At 38.6% G+C, this 16,621-nt stretch overlaps 2 protein-coding genes across 5 annotated transcripts in view; one reads left to right on the top strand and one right to left on the bottom strand.

Annotated features, from left to right (window-relative positions):
- Positions 1–1,800, top strand: part of asic2 (acid-sensing (proton-gated) ion channel 2) — a 95,014-nt gene extending 93,214 nt beyond the window's left edge. For both annotated transcript variants that reach the window (XM_077734653.1, XM_077734652.1), the window contains one exon: positions 705–1,800. In XM_077734653.1, the coding sequence (XP_077590779.1) occupies positions 705–797 (93 nt within the window). In that variant the 3' untranslated portion in view covers positions 798–1,800. The remainder of the gene's footprint in view (positions 1–704) is intronic.
- Positions 1,801–4,494: 2,694 nt separating this feature from the next.
- mpp3a (MAGUK p55 scaffold protein 3a) lies at positions 4,495–15,824 on the bottom strand. Of its 3 annotated transcripts, XM_077734140.1 has the most exons (20): positions 15,691–15,824; positions 13,062–13,125; positions 12,868–12,986; positions 12,419–12,496; positions 12,079–12,159; positions 11,733–11,870; positions 11,570–11,651; positions 11,063–11,148; positions 10,917–10,991; positions 10,403–10,599; positions 10,239–10,303; positions 9,800–9,820; positions 9,228–9,269; positions 7,943–8,008; positions 7,154–7,309; positions 6,707–6,787; positions 6,536–6,629; positions 6,202–6,310; positions 5,983–6,111; positions 4,495–5,472 (listed from the first exon to the last, which is right to left on the bottom strand). In XM_077734140.1, the coding sequence occupies exons 2-20, from the start codon at positions 13,084–13,086 to the stop codon at positions 5,293–5,295; spliced, it is 1,824 nt and encodes a 607-aa protein (XP_077590266.1). In that variant the 5' UTR covers positions 13,087–13,125; positions 15,691–15,824; the 3' UTR covers positions 4,495–5,292. The 3 variants fall into 3 exon arrangements, with proteins under 3 accessions (XP_077590266.1, XP_077590267.1, XP_077590268.1); XM_077734141.1 differs by lacking the exon at positions 7,943–8,008; XM_077734142.1 differs by lacking the exons at positions 7,943–8,008; positions 9,228–9,269.
- Between the last annotated feature and the right edge of the window lie 797 nt (positions 15,825–16,621).

Raw genomic sequence — 16,621 nt, 5'->3', positions numbered from 1 at the left:
GTTAGTTGTGTGACATTGTGCTTCATTGCCTCTCAATTTGATACAATTTGATATTTGCACTTTTTTTCTATTGCAAAAATGTTTTTGGGTGGATAGAGAATTCTCAAAATAGGAATATTATTTTCTTTTAGAGGAAATATATATTTGTTGCTAAGCAAAGTCTTTATTTTGATGCTTTTGGTTTTCTGACATAAAAACAGCCACAATATTGTTTTTTTTAATCATATTGAACAGATTATTTTCTTGTTCAATTTGAATAATGACTTTGCTTTGAGGATTACATATTTTGAAATAATATAATATTATAATTTGATTTGTTGTTCATTCATATATATATATATTTATATGTATATAAGAAAATTAATATATATTTTTACATATATTTAAATTTATATACATTTTTATATATATTATGTTTTCAAAAGCAAAATATTTAAATTATTTGAAACAAAACATTACTAATGTTAGTTTTTCTTTATTGCAATTTATATATTTTTAAAAAGGCTTAAATAATGACGCAATTCCCTTTGGAATTTAAATGGAAATAAAACAGCGTGTAGTTTCATTTATTTCATTCTGTCCTTATAATTTAATACATTTTTGAGTCCCATTATCATTTTTTTATATCATATATTCTTGTATTTAAAAAAACAAATACAAAACAAAAAAAAGGAAAGAAATATTTCCTGGGGTTCTTTTTGTAGACTTCTTGCGATCCGGTGGCCAACCACTCGGAGTCCATCAGCCACAGCGTGGCCGTCCCCCTGCAGGCCACTTTGGAGGAGATCGCCTGCTGAGGCCCCCTCGCCTACCGGTCCTTACCGTCCGGCTATTGTCAGAACAGTCAATCACGAGGCGGTAAAAACTCAATTAAGCCTCAGCAGTGCCTGGTCGGGATTCTGAGTATGTCGGGACACGTTTCAATAGCAACTGTTGACAACTCAATGAACACAACGGTGATTCCAAACCACCGAAACGCATGTGTCACTCATAACGTGTCCATGTGATGAATGTACAGCTTCAGCTATGGATTCCCATTTCAGCTTTAAATGGGGTGACCAATCACTCCTTTTTTTTGTGGGACAAACAAAAAGAAAAAGCCAACCCGAGACCAATATTTTAGGGGACACTTTGAATGAGTCCGCTCAAGACACTAACTCGCATCAGACTATCCCAACTTTGCAAAAACATCCCGGTGGATGCTTTTTTTGCTTGTTTTTATCGTGCAATCATTGACGAGAGGGTGGATTGCATTTACAACATGACATGTTCGTTGCGTGTTCGCTTGTAGCCGAGCCTTTTGGAGATCTTTTGGCCTGTGAATTATTTATAGTTCTCTTCTCTTGATTTCTACTGTGCAAAAGCAGTGATGACTTTGCAAGTGAAGCGTCACATTCTAAGCATACTTGGTTGTGCGAATGTGCCTGAGTGTAGAGTCAACTATTCTCATTTTCTTTTCATACTGCCAATTTCTATGCTGCACAATGAGAAATGTCATTAATACCTGATGAGGTGCCACTTGACAAAGTGTCAAGTGAGTTTAAGACGGATTCCTAATGTCAGTGTGCTCATTTGAGAAGATGTCATATTTCAGCTGTGATGGACGACACTCAAAGTGGACAGCAAATTTGCAGCAGGTCGTGTAAAAATCGTTTTATGGTGATGTCATTAACCAAAAAAATCCCTGACAAGTATTCATTATTTGTTCCAAAAGGTCATTCTTTAGCCGGAGTACTTTTTTTATTTATTTTATTTTTGTAATACTGATGTAAATATATGTGATTTTGTTTCACTTTATTTTTTTAAATCTCATTCCCTTTAGGTAATAGTAACAACTCTGGGAATGTTGAGGAGAAATAGAGGAAACAATTGAGCTTTTATTGAAACTGCCTTCTTTAGTTACTTTACTTTGTGGATTTTGAGAAGAGCTGTGGCTTAATCTCATTTGTTTTTGTGCAAAAAAAGAGAGAAATGATTCAACAGGAACTCAGCTGTAGTTAAAAAATTGTATCTGTCCGCGGCTGGCAAAATGGCAGCGTGTCATCAAGTGACGCAACGATAATGTACATCAGTTGTTACAAAATGTAATCTAGACATCTCAAATTTGTACTTTTCCACTTGGCAGGTCAGGGTTACGAATAGGATTAGCTATAGAACACGTGCCCCCTTTTTTTGCTAGCCGCTGGCAGACCCTTCTCAAGAATTCTGCTTTTTGCTACGTTGCATTACTACATTTAGGGGCTTGTCAAAGGCTTCATTTTAGGACATGGCAGCACTTGGAATATTTTTGTCATGTTGGTGACACCCCCCCCCCTCAAGCTTCCCCTACCATTGCCAACATCCCAGCATGGTCTCCCTGCCATCTCGCTCAGAATTAATTCCAAACTGCACTTTTCAATTGAATTCCCCATCTTGTCGGCTGCACTTCAAAGCCCCCGTCCCGTCCCGTCTTCGTGTTCCGTCTCGTGTCGCCCATCAACACCACCTTGGAACTCCTAGCTATTCGTGTGTGATATCAGTGTGGAACCATTAAATGACACTTTTTTTTGCAATACCAGCCTCTTATTTTCTCCATTTTTTTTGTCAATCTAGGTTTCTTCCCAATTTAGGTTGTGCAAAAATTCAATTCCTGTTTTTTTTTTTTTTTATCTTCCCTTGTAGGAATAACAGAAGTAAAAATGATGTGTAAAAGAAACATTGACTTTGACCTTTACAAGATGTTTTAAAGCTCTTAACTCATCTTTAAAGTATAATATTGGCTGGAAACCAATTTCTGGGTCTCCCGCATACTGCCTATCACGATTTGAGTGTTGAATGTTATTTTTCAAGCTTTTAGTTAAATTTGCCTGTGATGACACACCACTCAAAACAATTCCACATTCATCTCAAATGATATTTTCCTCCAGGGAAATGCTATCTATTCACATTCTTAAAATAATTGCTGCAGTGTTTCTTATTCAAACAGTCAGACTACTTGTAAATTCTTAACCATGGATTGTTAAATGCAATAAGTGACTTTATTCCAGTCTTCCTTCATCACCGATTCATGGCAAATGGATGGTAAAAAGGAAACTAGACAGTATCTTCTTGTCTTTACTATTACACTCAATTTGTTTTTGTTGTGACCAGCAGCTGTCTTTAGGTGTAAATGTACGCCAGCTGCTACCACACAACACTGTTCATTGAGCAAGACATACAACAGATGTACTCCAAGAGGTATTGAAACATGGATGGATGGATGGAAGAAAGGCAGGATATTTAAATTGGTGAGTATAGAAATTGCTTAAACAATTTGAACAATTCCATGTTTAAAGGAATGGGTTTGGCAGGACCACTCTTTGCACTCATAGGCGTGTGTATGTGTGTGTGTGTAAACTTTCAGTTAATTAGACCATAAAATCAATGGAAATCGCAAAATATCATCGTGTTATTTTGCAGATAAACAAAGTACAACGCCTACCTTTAGAGATTTCATTCATTTTCTGAACCGCTTAAGGGTGTTGGAGCCTATCCCAGCTGACACCAAGTGGCGGTCACCCTTAATCGGTGGTCAGCCAATCACAAGGCACAAAGAGAAAGACAGCCATTCATGCTCATATGTAGCAGCAATTTTAATTCTGCATGTTTTTGGGTTGTGGGAGGGAATCAGAGTACCTTTAGAAAACCCACACAAATTCCACACTGTGAGCAACCACCTGGGATCGAACCCTGTGAGGCAAGACAGTGATTGGGAAAAACTTTTTAGATATAACTGTAATTTTATATTCATTCCAAGTGTAGCAAAGGAAGAAATTGTATTGTATTGCCTATTATAGCTTACCTTGGAGACACCAAAAAAATAGGAAAATGAATTTCCATAGGTGCTATAATAGGATTTTTGTTCCTCTCAACCACAGCAGGCAAAAGCGTTCTGATGCTGTGCTACTGCCCTCCAGTGATAGCTCTTTTTAGTACTTTTATTGCATTTAGCTGTTGTGCCATGCATCTCATGAATGAGATTCCCTCAATTAAAGTGGGTAATGAAGCCAGATAAACTCAAAGTATAGATTCTCTTCCTATGATATAAACATTTAAAAGGATTCATTAACCATATTTAACTCTTAAATCAGTTTAGACTATTTTAGAATAATAATATCACTCAGTTCATCTCATGAAAAACAATATTAGAATAATAAATGCTATGTACAATACAAATGTATCATGCAATTGAATTTTAAATAATGTTAAGTATGCTGTAATTTCAACACTAATATTTTGACATTTATAAATATATATAATATTAAATGACATTAGTATAAAAATCCAAATACTTGCATCCAAATACAATTGGTAGATTTTATACTTTTTGAAAATATTTTTTTACTGAAAAATTAACATGATCCAATCATAAAAGCCTTAATTTAGGTACAGTATGGCGTCTAACTATGCAGAAAATTAATATTAAAACATACTGCTCTACAGTTTATGCAGGTTATAATTAAATGGACCGCCAACTAAACTCCAATCACTTTTATTCTTTATTTATTATGGCACTTTTTACATGTTTACACAATTGACAAATCAACATTGAGGCTTGTGTGGATTTTTGCACAGCATTTAAAGACCAAAATAAATGTTACATTTGCAATGAAATGTACCCCCACCCTTACAAATTATCAACCAGAAATACGAATCAAGTTATTCATATTTTATTGCATTTTCCATATGATTAAAACCAAACAACCACAATACACTTGCAATTGTTTATAATTACCAGATGGCCACGTTATACTTACGTTTATTCCATTTTTTTCAATTTTTTCTAGAGAGGAAAGTCGTCATCCATTTATATTTACCAATAAGATTTATTTGTAATGTGTGAGCTGTTCAAGTAAACATTACAATATCCCCCACCAGAAAATAATCAAATATTTCTCAATCCATAAAAACGAGTGGGGCTCTGCAGTAAACAAGTTGCATTCGTTGGCACACCAGGAATCACATGTACAATTTTTTTACATAAAATACGCAAGTGGACATGCAGTTCCTCTGAAAATAAAACGAGTGGAAAAATAAACATATGACACATTCTTTTGGGTATTTACTCTCCCGGAAGCATTCTGTGATCTGTGGTGATTACAAAACATGCTACTAGATGGACTCCAACAGGAGTCGCAGTAAAGCTGACTGAGTAGTTGTCCAAGCCAGGCAGCGAGGAATCAAGCAGTTTTTCCAATGCAAACTGCCTGATAGCAAGTGCAGCAGACCCTCGAGTCCAGTTGAGGGTTTTGGGGATGGCGATTTGGAGATATTTTAGGTCCGAACCCAGTTGAGAGGAACCCAAAAACACTCTCGCTCCAGTCTTTCTAAAATACTCCGCAGTTCTGTGCAAGCACTGGCTGAGTCTTCCTTGATCAGGACCCGGTCAACTAGATGTCCATACTGTTGATCCATCTGGATTGCAGATTGGCGCATCTCTTGTAGTTCCTCTTCCTGTTTGAGAAGGGAGCAAAAACTTGATAATGTTTGAAAATGTCCAATATACTTCAAGGCTAGTTTGTTCTACGGCCTGTAACACAACTACACAGTTACATGCTTTTGTGCTGTTAAGGCTGGCGGATGAGGTGTTAGTATGTTGGCCTCACAGCTATGGGGTCCTGGGTTCAAATCCAGGTCAGTTTGCATATTCTGCCCGGGCCTGTGTGGGTTTTCCACAGGTACTCCAGTTTCTTCCCACATTCCAAAAACATGTGTGGTAGGCTGATTTGACATTCTAATTTGTACCTTGGCTATGAGTGTGAATATTTGTCCTTTGTCTCCTTTTGTCCTGCGATTGGTTGGCCACCAATTCAGGGTGCCCTCCACCTCTGGCGCAAAGTCAGCTAGGATAGGCTCTAGCACCCCCCACGGCCCTTGTGAGGATAAAGCGGTTCAGAAAATGAATGAATGAATGAAGGAATGTTTGTTGGTAAAAAAATATTGTTTGGGGTCGGGGGAACTGACGGTAATGCGGCCTTGCTCCGCCCCTCCCGGTGAGGTGGTGGCAGTGCGTCGTCTTCTGCTTTCCGGAACCCGCGGTTTGACAAAAACCACGTAGGGTTTGAACTCTGCCGTCCGCAATCTTCTCAAAGCCTGTATATCAGGGGGTGAAAAAAATATATTAGCACAAATACAACGGTGTAGGATTTTGGTTATGTGAACATGAGTGGTACTTCTGGGTACCTCAGGCTGAACGTCTACGATGCACATTTTGTTCTTGGCTTGTACTGAGCGGATGGCCTCAATACTGGTGCCATACTGATTCTCCTTGTACTCACCGTGCTCTATAAACCTGAAAACCAGACCAAAGAACCGCTTAAACCATGAACCAGTCCGCATTTAGTCCAAAGTGGATGCTTTTCTGAAACTTTACAATAATACAAAGGACTTTTATAATTGTATTTGTCCACAGTACCATGCTCAAAAGTATTTTCTGAGAATATTTCCTGCTAGTTACCTATTAATATCAAAACTACATTTTCCCAAGTTTCCAACTGTAAAAGTTTCTTATCCCTACTTGTTGTTGATGACATCTGTGTCAAACTGATGCTTGGTGACGAAGTGATACTCCACACCTTCTTTCTCATGAGGTTTCTTAGGCCTGGTGGTATCTGCAGAACACCCATGAAATTGTTTGAGATTTTCTTCACACCGAAATCAAATTTGAATCAGGATAGTGGGGACTCACGTGGTACCGCCACAGCATAACGATGCGGATTCTCTGCAATCACCCGCTGCTTAAGTTCATTGATCCGTGCCCCAAGAGAACCTTAACCAACATAAACAAAATAAAAATCAATATCAACCCTAGATTGTTAAGAGGAATAACTATCGAATGGAAGTTAGCTTGACTTGTACAACTTATTTACTGAACTAAAATTGGGCAATATGGTCTTCTGCTACTGCAGCAAAACTCATAGTTCTCAAAATTATGTTTTAAGCATTTGAATCCGCCCCAAAAATGTAAATTGACCAATCATAACATTGTTTAGGGACAACTTATCTTTCTCCCATTGTTGCAATGCTTTTTTCTTTGGTTACTGAAAGTGTTACCATCTCTGTAACCCAACTCAGCTCATCAGAATTTACTTGAATTTACAAAACCTGACCTCATTAGTTGGTTCACGCTGCTTACCAATCAGAACAACTAGTCGGGGCCTCTCATTGGGCCTCTGCTGATAACGAGTCACCTCTTCGTAAGTCAGGAAATCCGACTCCCCCGTGTCAGAGCCGTCGATCGAGGAGCCTTGTCGGTCTTTACGACTTAGACGGAAGCTTCTACGCAGGCCAGCTGATGAGGCGATGGTCGGGGGGGAAAGGTACAGACAGGATAAAAAAAAGATCACAATATCATGGGTAGTGCATAATAAACAAAATACAATTCGATAAATTGCTACTCATATCCATGCACTTGGATTGATTTAAAATGTAGATAGTCGCCAATGTGTTCCAACAGTGATTCTCAAAGAGTGGAATTCATATATACTAAAAAAAAAAAAGTGTTTTTACGTCCAACACTATCATTTGTTAAGTAGAGTTGACTTATCTTTAAGTACAGTGAATCTTTAAGAACACTTTGTAGATATACCCTTTATTGAAAGGCACTGTCAATGACCCTACTGTTTATTATTTTACTTAAAATAACATGAAATACATTTTCACATTTACTTTTTGAGGGACACTTTGGCTTGTCAGACGTATAGTATTCGAGTGACATTGTAATTTTGCGGTACTTTGTCGTGTAAAGAGTTCAAGAAGCACTGTCCTAAGAACGAAAAGCTACAGGACTCAGGCTGGACAGAAGGACCCGACCCTGGGTTGGGGCCCAACGCCACACCAGCAAAGTAGGGCTAGTCTACCACGGTCGGGTCCACCTGTCATCCAGACGGCGGACTAGACACCCAAGGGAGGTCGGCCACCGTACCTGAATAAAATTCCCAGGAAAACACCTGACCACAGGAAGGCGCCACTGCGTTACACTTAGGAGAGACTACAACTGGTGTTAGAGCTTCACCTCATTTAGCCTCATACGTGCACACCAGGAAGGTGAACGAGCAGCAGACGTGCCTGGTAGAGTGCGCAATGCGTCCGAGGTGGCAGGAAGGCCTTCGTGGGGTGGTGGATAAGGATAAGGGTGGAATTTGGTCGGTGCTAGGGGTGGGGATACCGGAGCACTGCAGCAGATGCAGGCAGGACAGGGCGGAAGGGTGGGATTGGTTGGGAAGGTATGAAAGGGGGCTCGGTACAGAGGTGGTATCCAAGCAGGGTACTGAATGTATGGGAAGCACAAATGTCGTTGCGTTACAAAGTGACACGACCAGGTGTTTGAAGTTTCCCAATGTTAGCATTCCAGCAGGATGGAGGGAAGCGGACGACTCATGTTTGGCTGAGGGAGGCTTGGGGTTAAGAGTCACTTTCATACTGAGTGCCAAAACTCCTGTAGTAGTTGGCATCACATTTTTGGAACAATGTATCTGATTCATTGATTCTAATTCGCACCAACTCAGACTTAGTTACAGTTTACCCCTATTTCTATGGCAGTATTAAACAAGCCATTTTCCATGTATCCTTTGTGAAATAGACCAACTTGGAATTAAGGCTTTCTCGTATTTTAAGGTACTATCAGAAAACGAGCACAAGAAATGTAAACCACCCACCAAATCCAACCTTTTACATGTGTAATGATTGTATGTAAATGGCACTAAATGGTCAGGTTTTAGACCTCTGTTCTAATGTTCAATGCTTTAAGTCAACACAGGAAATAGCAAATTCTTCAAAAACTGTTTATGTAGGGATATTGCATTAAGACTGTCTGTAGTAAATGTTCATTTATACTGCCTTATTGCTGGGATGGCGACAAAATGGTAGTAAAGTTGAAATACAAAGGGTATATTTTCTAGAAATGGCAGAACAGAGTATATATGACCTTCAAAAACCACTTGACCCCTTGTAGGCTTATACAGTTCCCCATAGAAACTTGGAAACCACCACATCTTTGGGCATATATCCCATCATACAATTTAGGGTAAGATAAAACCACCAAAAAAAGGTGATTGGTTTTACACATCTAGCACTCAATCCTGGACCCTTTGTCGCCAACCCTCAAGCCTGCAGCCAAACATTTGGGACCTCCCCCAGGGCCCATTACATCCATGGTACCAGCCAAGTGCCATGAAGAGCAAGATTAGGAAAGATGCACACACTCTCACCTATGTACTGTCCATTGAAATAGCCCTCACAGTCACAGTCGTCTGTAGGGAAGTAAGCAGGGAAAACAAGGGATGGGTAAACAATACAGATGAAGGTCGCCTTGTAAACACTAAAGGGCAGATGGAATAAAGACAGTGTAGGAATGACAGGGTGTAAAAGTGGCAAGATGGGAGCACAATTCAATCAAACGTTCAAAAATATTAACTTTACCGTTGCATGTTTGATAACCTGCAGAACTGTGGATTTGTGGTTAGTACTGTAACATCTACTCAATTATGTTGTTCTGTATTATCATCTTGGTTTTTAACTTTCTCTCACATCCCAATCCCATTGGGCAGTGATATCAAGTACGGATGCTGTCTAGTTTATTTTATAATGTTGTGCTTTTCTGATGAATACAAATGTTTCTAAATGTGTTTTGATCAGTATAATTAAGTAACAGGAGACAAGGGCACGTATCCAAAAGTCAGGTAGAATCATTATACAGTATTATTTGGCTGAGTTGTCTTATACGTCTCTGTCAATATTGAAATATGCATGCACATACAATTTTTGCCTTGATTTTACTCACCTTTATCACACGCTTGGTCATCTGAGAGAGAAATGAATACAACTTAGAAGACAATTCAAGAACATTCAGGACATTGTTGGCAAAAACGAACATTGACATGTGCTGAATTTTAAGGCGATAAAAGTCACTAATGGCAAATGTAGCGGGCAGAGCAGAAGCAGAAACCCCAGCAGGGGCAATTCAAAGTGGCGGAGGGTGGTTGCTCTCTTGCTAAGCCAGAGTGGTCTCCCCCCCACTGTTTCTAATCGGATCACACGCAAAGCTTACATTCTATGCCGAACCCGCCCCCCAATCACCCACTGCAAATTGAACGACCCCTCTCACCTGTCTGTACCGTGTGTAGACAATCAATGGCCAAGAGGGGAAAGTCAACTTTCTAAACTAAGACGTATAGAAATGTACTCATTTTAGTATTATATTTGTGAAAAAGTTAACTTACAAGAAGGCGTTTTGGGGGATTTGGGATTGGGAAGCGTGCCCACTTTCATCCTGTAGGCCAGTCGTCTGGTGGGGAGGAGCATTAAGGCTGTTTGAGTATTTAGTCTGGAATGCATCATTGTATGCAGTCTCGGACCATTCCATCAATGTTTGCGTAGCGCTTACCTCTCCTGAAAGTGTTTGGACGGGACCAGGCCGGCACGCAGGTTGCTGTCCCCCACACGCTTGGCCTGCCACCACGTAGGGTCATCCTGAGTCACTACCTGAAGGATGTCGCCCCGTTTGAAGGGAAGTCCAGCCTCTTGACATGGGGTGGCCTTGTCTTCCAAAGGGATATAGTCGAACAAGGCTCTTACGTACACCTGTGTTTGACAGATAGCATGTATGTATAAGCATAAGTTTTAGAATAATTGGATGCAAACTTTTGGCAACACGTACTATTTGACTTAAGGGACACAGGGATAATTACGAGTCGGGACAGATACCATATGCTTTATAATAATCCAAAATGTATATTTTAATTCGTCAACGGTTTTAATAGCCTGTGACAATGCTTCGGTCAGGCATGGATTGTTGCCCAGAGAAGTTACTTTGATGGTACATCCTTGTATAATGGCCTTAAATGCCAATTATACAAATAAATCAGATCTTTGGCAAGCTATGCTTAGTGGAGCCTCACCTTACTCTCCCTTAGTCGGTCTTCCTCTTTAATAGCGGGGATAATCTTAAGTGTGATGGAGCCTTGTGACTGCGACTGGATCAGGAAAAAAAAGTTAATATTTTAATATGAAGAAAGAGAGATGACCTTGAGTCTTATTGGTTTACCAGCAACTGACTGATCTCGTCAGGTCTTTTGTGGACCACCGAGACGCCATTGACTTCCCTGAGTTCATCTCCCACGTGTACCAAACCTTTAAGGAACCAACAGTAGAAAGAAACACAAATCAATTCGGAAGACTCGGCCATGAAAATGATCTATATATTTTGACATTTTACTTTTGCCATCTTTTGCCACAATAAAGACATCCTAGATGCTAAATACCAATCAATCCCCAAGAGACACTCAATTTCCCATTGGAAGGTTAGCTTTTGATCCTTTAGCTGTCGTTACCTTCAAATAATCATGCCTTTTATCAGCAAATTTACCAAAACATCAGCGTCAAATCATCATTCTTTGGCTTCCAAAATTAGCTACAAAACAGAACTAAGGGTGGTGAACAAATTAAAATGAGGCATAAAAAGATGGTGTGCTAAAGCCTGAGGTGCAACCCGATTTGAGTTGGTGCAATAGGGGTTAAATTAGGCTTCAGATAGGATCCACTTCCAATTTACCACTTCTATCTGCAGCACCTCCTCTCATGATACGAGCCACAATTACAGCCCCGGTCACTTCATCCCGCCGAATCGTGGCGCCCTGAGATTTAAGCATAGACAGGGAATTGGATGTAAATCAATGGGATGCAATCACTCCATGTTTTGCTTTGTCATTACTAACCAAAGGCTCTTTGTTCTTCACCAGACGCACAATTTTCACGGATTCCTCTTCCAGTTCGTCATCATATTCATCTGGGAGGGGCGGCAAGACTGGATCGAAACTCTTCTGAGCGACAGTGTCGTGTACAGATAAGAGAGCCTGGCAGGATGAACATCGCCACATCAGGTATATTGACTACACTGCAATGTTTGTGTACCATTTTTCCCTGAACAACCATAAAGCAAGTCAAAACAAAGCACAAATAAATTAAAAAACACAAATTAAAAAGGCCAACGCCTCACTAAAGTAGCTGTACCACTATTCGGTGTTTCTCCTGATTAATGTTTGGGTCATAAGACTAACCAACCTTGACATGTGGCGATGTGAGCAGATACAGCAGCTCTCCTTCCTCCGTGTTCGTCGGGCGACTCTGCAGCTCGTCCGTTACCTGTCAATTACATACGCACGCATGAACTTCTTGTTCAGTAGTTGCTGATGGCGAGCAGGCCCAGGTCAGCACTTTTGCAAGGCCTGCAGGATGTTGATCCCAGAAAGAAATGTGCCTGGTGATGACTTCGCATTTTTTCTTTTTACAACCTTTGAGCAGTTCACGTAATGCTTCTTGGCTGGAGCCCACTTGGGGTTATTAACTTCGCCAAGGATATTATTATGCCCTTTATTGTTGTGTCTGTGTGAAGTGACCGTACATCTTCGGCTAGTGATGAGACGCACTGCAGGACGGGAGTTGGACTCTGTCTCTCGTATTGTCTCAGTCTCTCGTGGATCTAGAACAGTAAATTTAAATATGCTGCATTAGAGTTGTATGCAGCATTAAAGATGATTAAAAAGAGTGCTATAATAATATATATCTCAATACAGTACAGACATTTTGATAATATTGCATGTTCGCCTATGCTACATTTTAAATAAGGATAAAAAATTGACATTGAGTCGTATGGAGAATTTTAGAGAATATACATGAATTTTAAAGGTCCTATAAGGTTAAACTAATGTCGAAATATTTTTTTTATAAAGAAACAAATGTCAAATTACATCATTAGCAGCCAATGTGTTAAAATGAGTGGTAAAATGGACATTACATGAATTGCAATATAAACATGTGCTTTCTATTCTAGGTGCAATATCAAACATGAACCTTCATCAGGCATGCCAAGCTCCTCTCGCTGAAAACATCCTTGAGGAATACCATGTCCTCCTTGTGGTTAGCGTCGGGCCTTAACTGCGAAGTAAGAAGGGCCAATGTCTCATGGAGCCCTTGGAGGAGGAAAAAGATGATGAAGGAACATCATGAAGGATGCTGCAATTCTACTCTTGAGCATCTCATCTCACCTGCTCCTGCTGTGAGCACCGGCATGGCTTCTTTCAGAGATCCTCCAGGTAAGGAGGAGTAAACCTAGTGGGGGGACATGGAAAGTAACTCTCGCTCGGTAGGGGGGACAGTGAATGATTTGAATGAGGAATGATAGAGAAATGTGGCATCTAGACTGTTTGTCCAGTAAATGAAAAGATGTGTTGTGCACATTTTAAAGAGCAGGTTTTTTTACAGACTCAAAGTTTATAGCATTTAAACTTAATAGGAATTGTAGGAATAATATAAGAGCAACATTATTGAATAGAATATAAATGTATTGCCAATAATAATAATAACAACTCATTCATTTTCCGTGGCTCCAAGTATGGTTATGAGGTGGGGTGAGCTCTGATTAGGTTACCAGCCAATCCATTAAAACAATAAATAATAATGATAATAATAATAAGAAGAAGAACAATAATGATGATGATGATAATAATAATACTAATGATAATGATGATGATACTGATAATGATGCTGATGCTGATAATGGATGATACTGATAATGATGCTGATGCTGATAATGATGCTGATGCTGATAATGATGCTGATGCTGATAATGATGCTGATGCTGATAATGATGCTGATAATGATGCTGATAATGATGCTGATAATGATACTGATAATGATAATAATAATAAAAATAATAAAGATAATAAAAATAACAAATTGATCATAAAGCATCATTGTTTAAATGCATTTAAGCATTTTTTTTTTTTACTTTTTACAAGTCGTAACATGAAATATGGTTATTAAAATATGGCTACGTCCACGTCAGCACGTCCACAAATAGACTCAGACACTTTCTGGGTGGCGTTCCAACAAAAATGACGTGCTGCGCGCTCAAATCTCATTAGCAGCTTATCGGGCGAATCACACAAACATGATGGCGCTCACCAGGGCAGATGATTGGACACCGTATTTTCAAAATCACAGCTTAAAAACAACGGCCTCAAAAGTGCTCATATTGATTTAAATACCAACTCAGACAACACAGTGGCCAAACAAACCAAATGTATTCAGCTATAAAAAAAGAAAGCTTCTCATAACCAAAGTTTTTAATCATTTGCCATGCCAACATTTATCCTCACATAATGTGTTAGTGTTGTAAAATGTGTTCCAAGTGTCATCGTGTGTAACACCGCACAACAAAGGCTCTGTTTTGCTTGCGTATTGTTAGCAGCATTGCACCAGAAAAATAAATAATAAAAGTCAAGCTGTTCTTTGCTGGCAGTCTGCTAAGATTGGCTAAACATTCTGATATTCCATTGCTACTATACATTTGCATTTGTTACACAAAAAGCATATGTCTGTTAACATTTTGCGCAAAATAATGTTGTTGTTTTTTTATTTTATTGAAACATTTTTAATAATATATACGTATGTTAATAATAATGCCTACTATACTATAACATTGATCAAATAGAGCGATTTAAGGTAAACATTCGGAATCTCAAATGTCGCCAAAGTACTGTTTTAATCCCGAATTGAGATATTATTGTAAAAGGATTTTATCAGAAAACATAATATAGAGATAATATCATAATTTGATACTATAACTAAATTGTTAAATTGCCAGTGTTGATCATCATAATTTCATAGTTAATATAATAGGCATATTATAGTGTCAAATTTCTAAAATTTAAATTATTCAGTGATATCTAGCTGTATCGTTTTACTGTCTCATAGTGTTTAATATTGAGTTGTTGTGGTCATGTTGGTATTGATGATAATTTAGCATCATATCTTCTGATGGGATAAATAAGTTATCATCATTAACAAACGATGACATCATTGACAAAGTACTGTGAAATTATTGAATCGTGACAAGAAATAGCATTATATTCAAAGTACTGTGTTATGATCAATACTATTGTACCAGGATTATATTTGTATTATTTATACTGTATATTATTTAGCCTATCGTATTATATTATATCACTATAAGCGCTGTTGACGTAGGATCAAATTGATGTTATTGTATCATAATACCATCAATAACATATACAAAGTATCATGGTTATATCATACATTTGCATGGGATAGATAGACAAATTATTTATCATAATAAATTCAGCTATAGTTTCAAAATACAGTGATATTTAACCCATCATCTTAACTGAAATAATTCAAAACCATAACCTTAAATCTACCTGTATACATATCACAAAGAATCCTGATGGAATGCTATGCTATTGATATGATATTGCAAACACATTATCAGGATTTATCTCCAAATATTTGCAATAATATCTATGCAAAGTACACATCGCTAAAAAAAAACTAAATCTGGTGTTCGTGCCGCATCATCATCATCATCATCATCATGGTGGTGTCTGACAGGAGGGCGTGGTCCTTGCACCTAGTCAAAACCGAGGGAAACTACTGCGCCCGCTTTTATGCTGGCATATTGATGCTATCCCATCCCCCGCTAGACCCCCCTCCCTTCCCTGAGCATTATTATCACGCTGCTCTTCCTACCCGGCAGATGGAAAGCACACAAAAAGGGAAAACAGCGGGATGAAGGGATGAGGGAGCATCCCATCTGCTTCTCACCGGCATCACTCAAAAGGCTAAAAAGCACTCGACACAAAGCGTCCGTCATACCTTCTTTTTTCTCTGGCCGTCTGGAGCCGCACTGTTTAGCTGCCTGCTCTTCCTTCTTCCTTCTTCCTTCCTCCTCCTCTTCCTCCTCTTCTGGCTGCTGTGCTCACAAACCTGCTGCACACTTGGACCACTACCCCTCCTTTTTTTTACGCCCCTCCCTCTACACTGTCATTCTCTCTGTCATGTTACTAAACAGAGACATAAAAGAAACACACTTTTTATAGATTTTTTTTTATTGTTTATTACATATTCTCCAATTCAATTCAGAATTTTATGTGCGCGCACAGATTTAAAATATGAAATACATGAATGTATAAAAATGGCTTTATATAGTTATTGATTCCTTATTAATCCCAATACTCAAATCTTATAAACATTAAGAAGTGAATGTGTGGAAAAAAACCATCTAAATTAACTCAACTACATTAATTTGTGCGAAAAAGATACATTAACTCTTTCAGTTCCATTGACAATAATAGGCGTCCAACCAAGGTTTTTTATTCAGATGTGAGTTTAAATTAGTTTTTTAATAGTAGACGTTCAATTCATTTCGAACTGGGAGGTCTAGCAGTGAATGTACATTATAACATCACAAAATATATTTTTATACTGTTTATGTATTTCATTATAGGCAAAGGAAAAATCATGAAAATGTGAAATAACATAATAGCTTCAAATAACTATTGATACTTCATTCAATGGCAGCCAATGAGTTAGTACATAGTATACTTGATAATTCTATTGTACATTTGTTTCTTGTGGGTGTCTTGGTGTACATATTGATAACATGTCTTAAAGGACATAGTATACATATTGTTTTTTTCCTATATCCTCCCCCAATCCTGCGATATGCACCCACTTGACCATCTAATAAGCCCCCCCAGTCCCAAATGTGAACACACACGTACACACATTCTCATGGTAATTGAGG

Source organism: Stigmatopora nigra, chromosome 15 (assembly GCF_051989575.1).
Source record: "Stigmatopora nigra isolate UIUO_SnigA chromosome 15, RoL_Snig_1.1, whole genome shotgun sequence".
NCBI classification, from domain to species: Eukaryota; Metazoa; Chordata; class Actinopteri; order Syngnathiformes; family Syngnathidae; genus Stigmatopora; species Stigmatopora nigra.
This window is presented reverse-complemented; position numbering and strand designations above follow the sequence as displayed.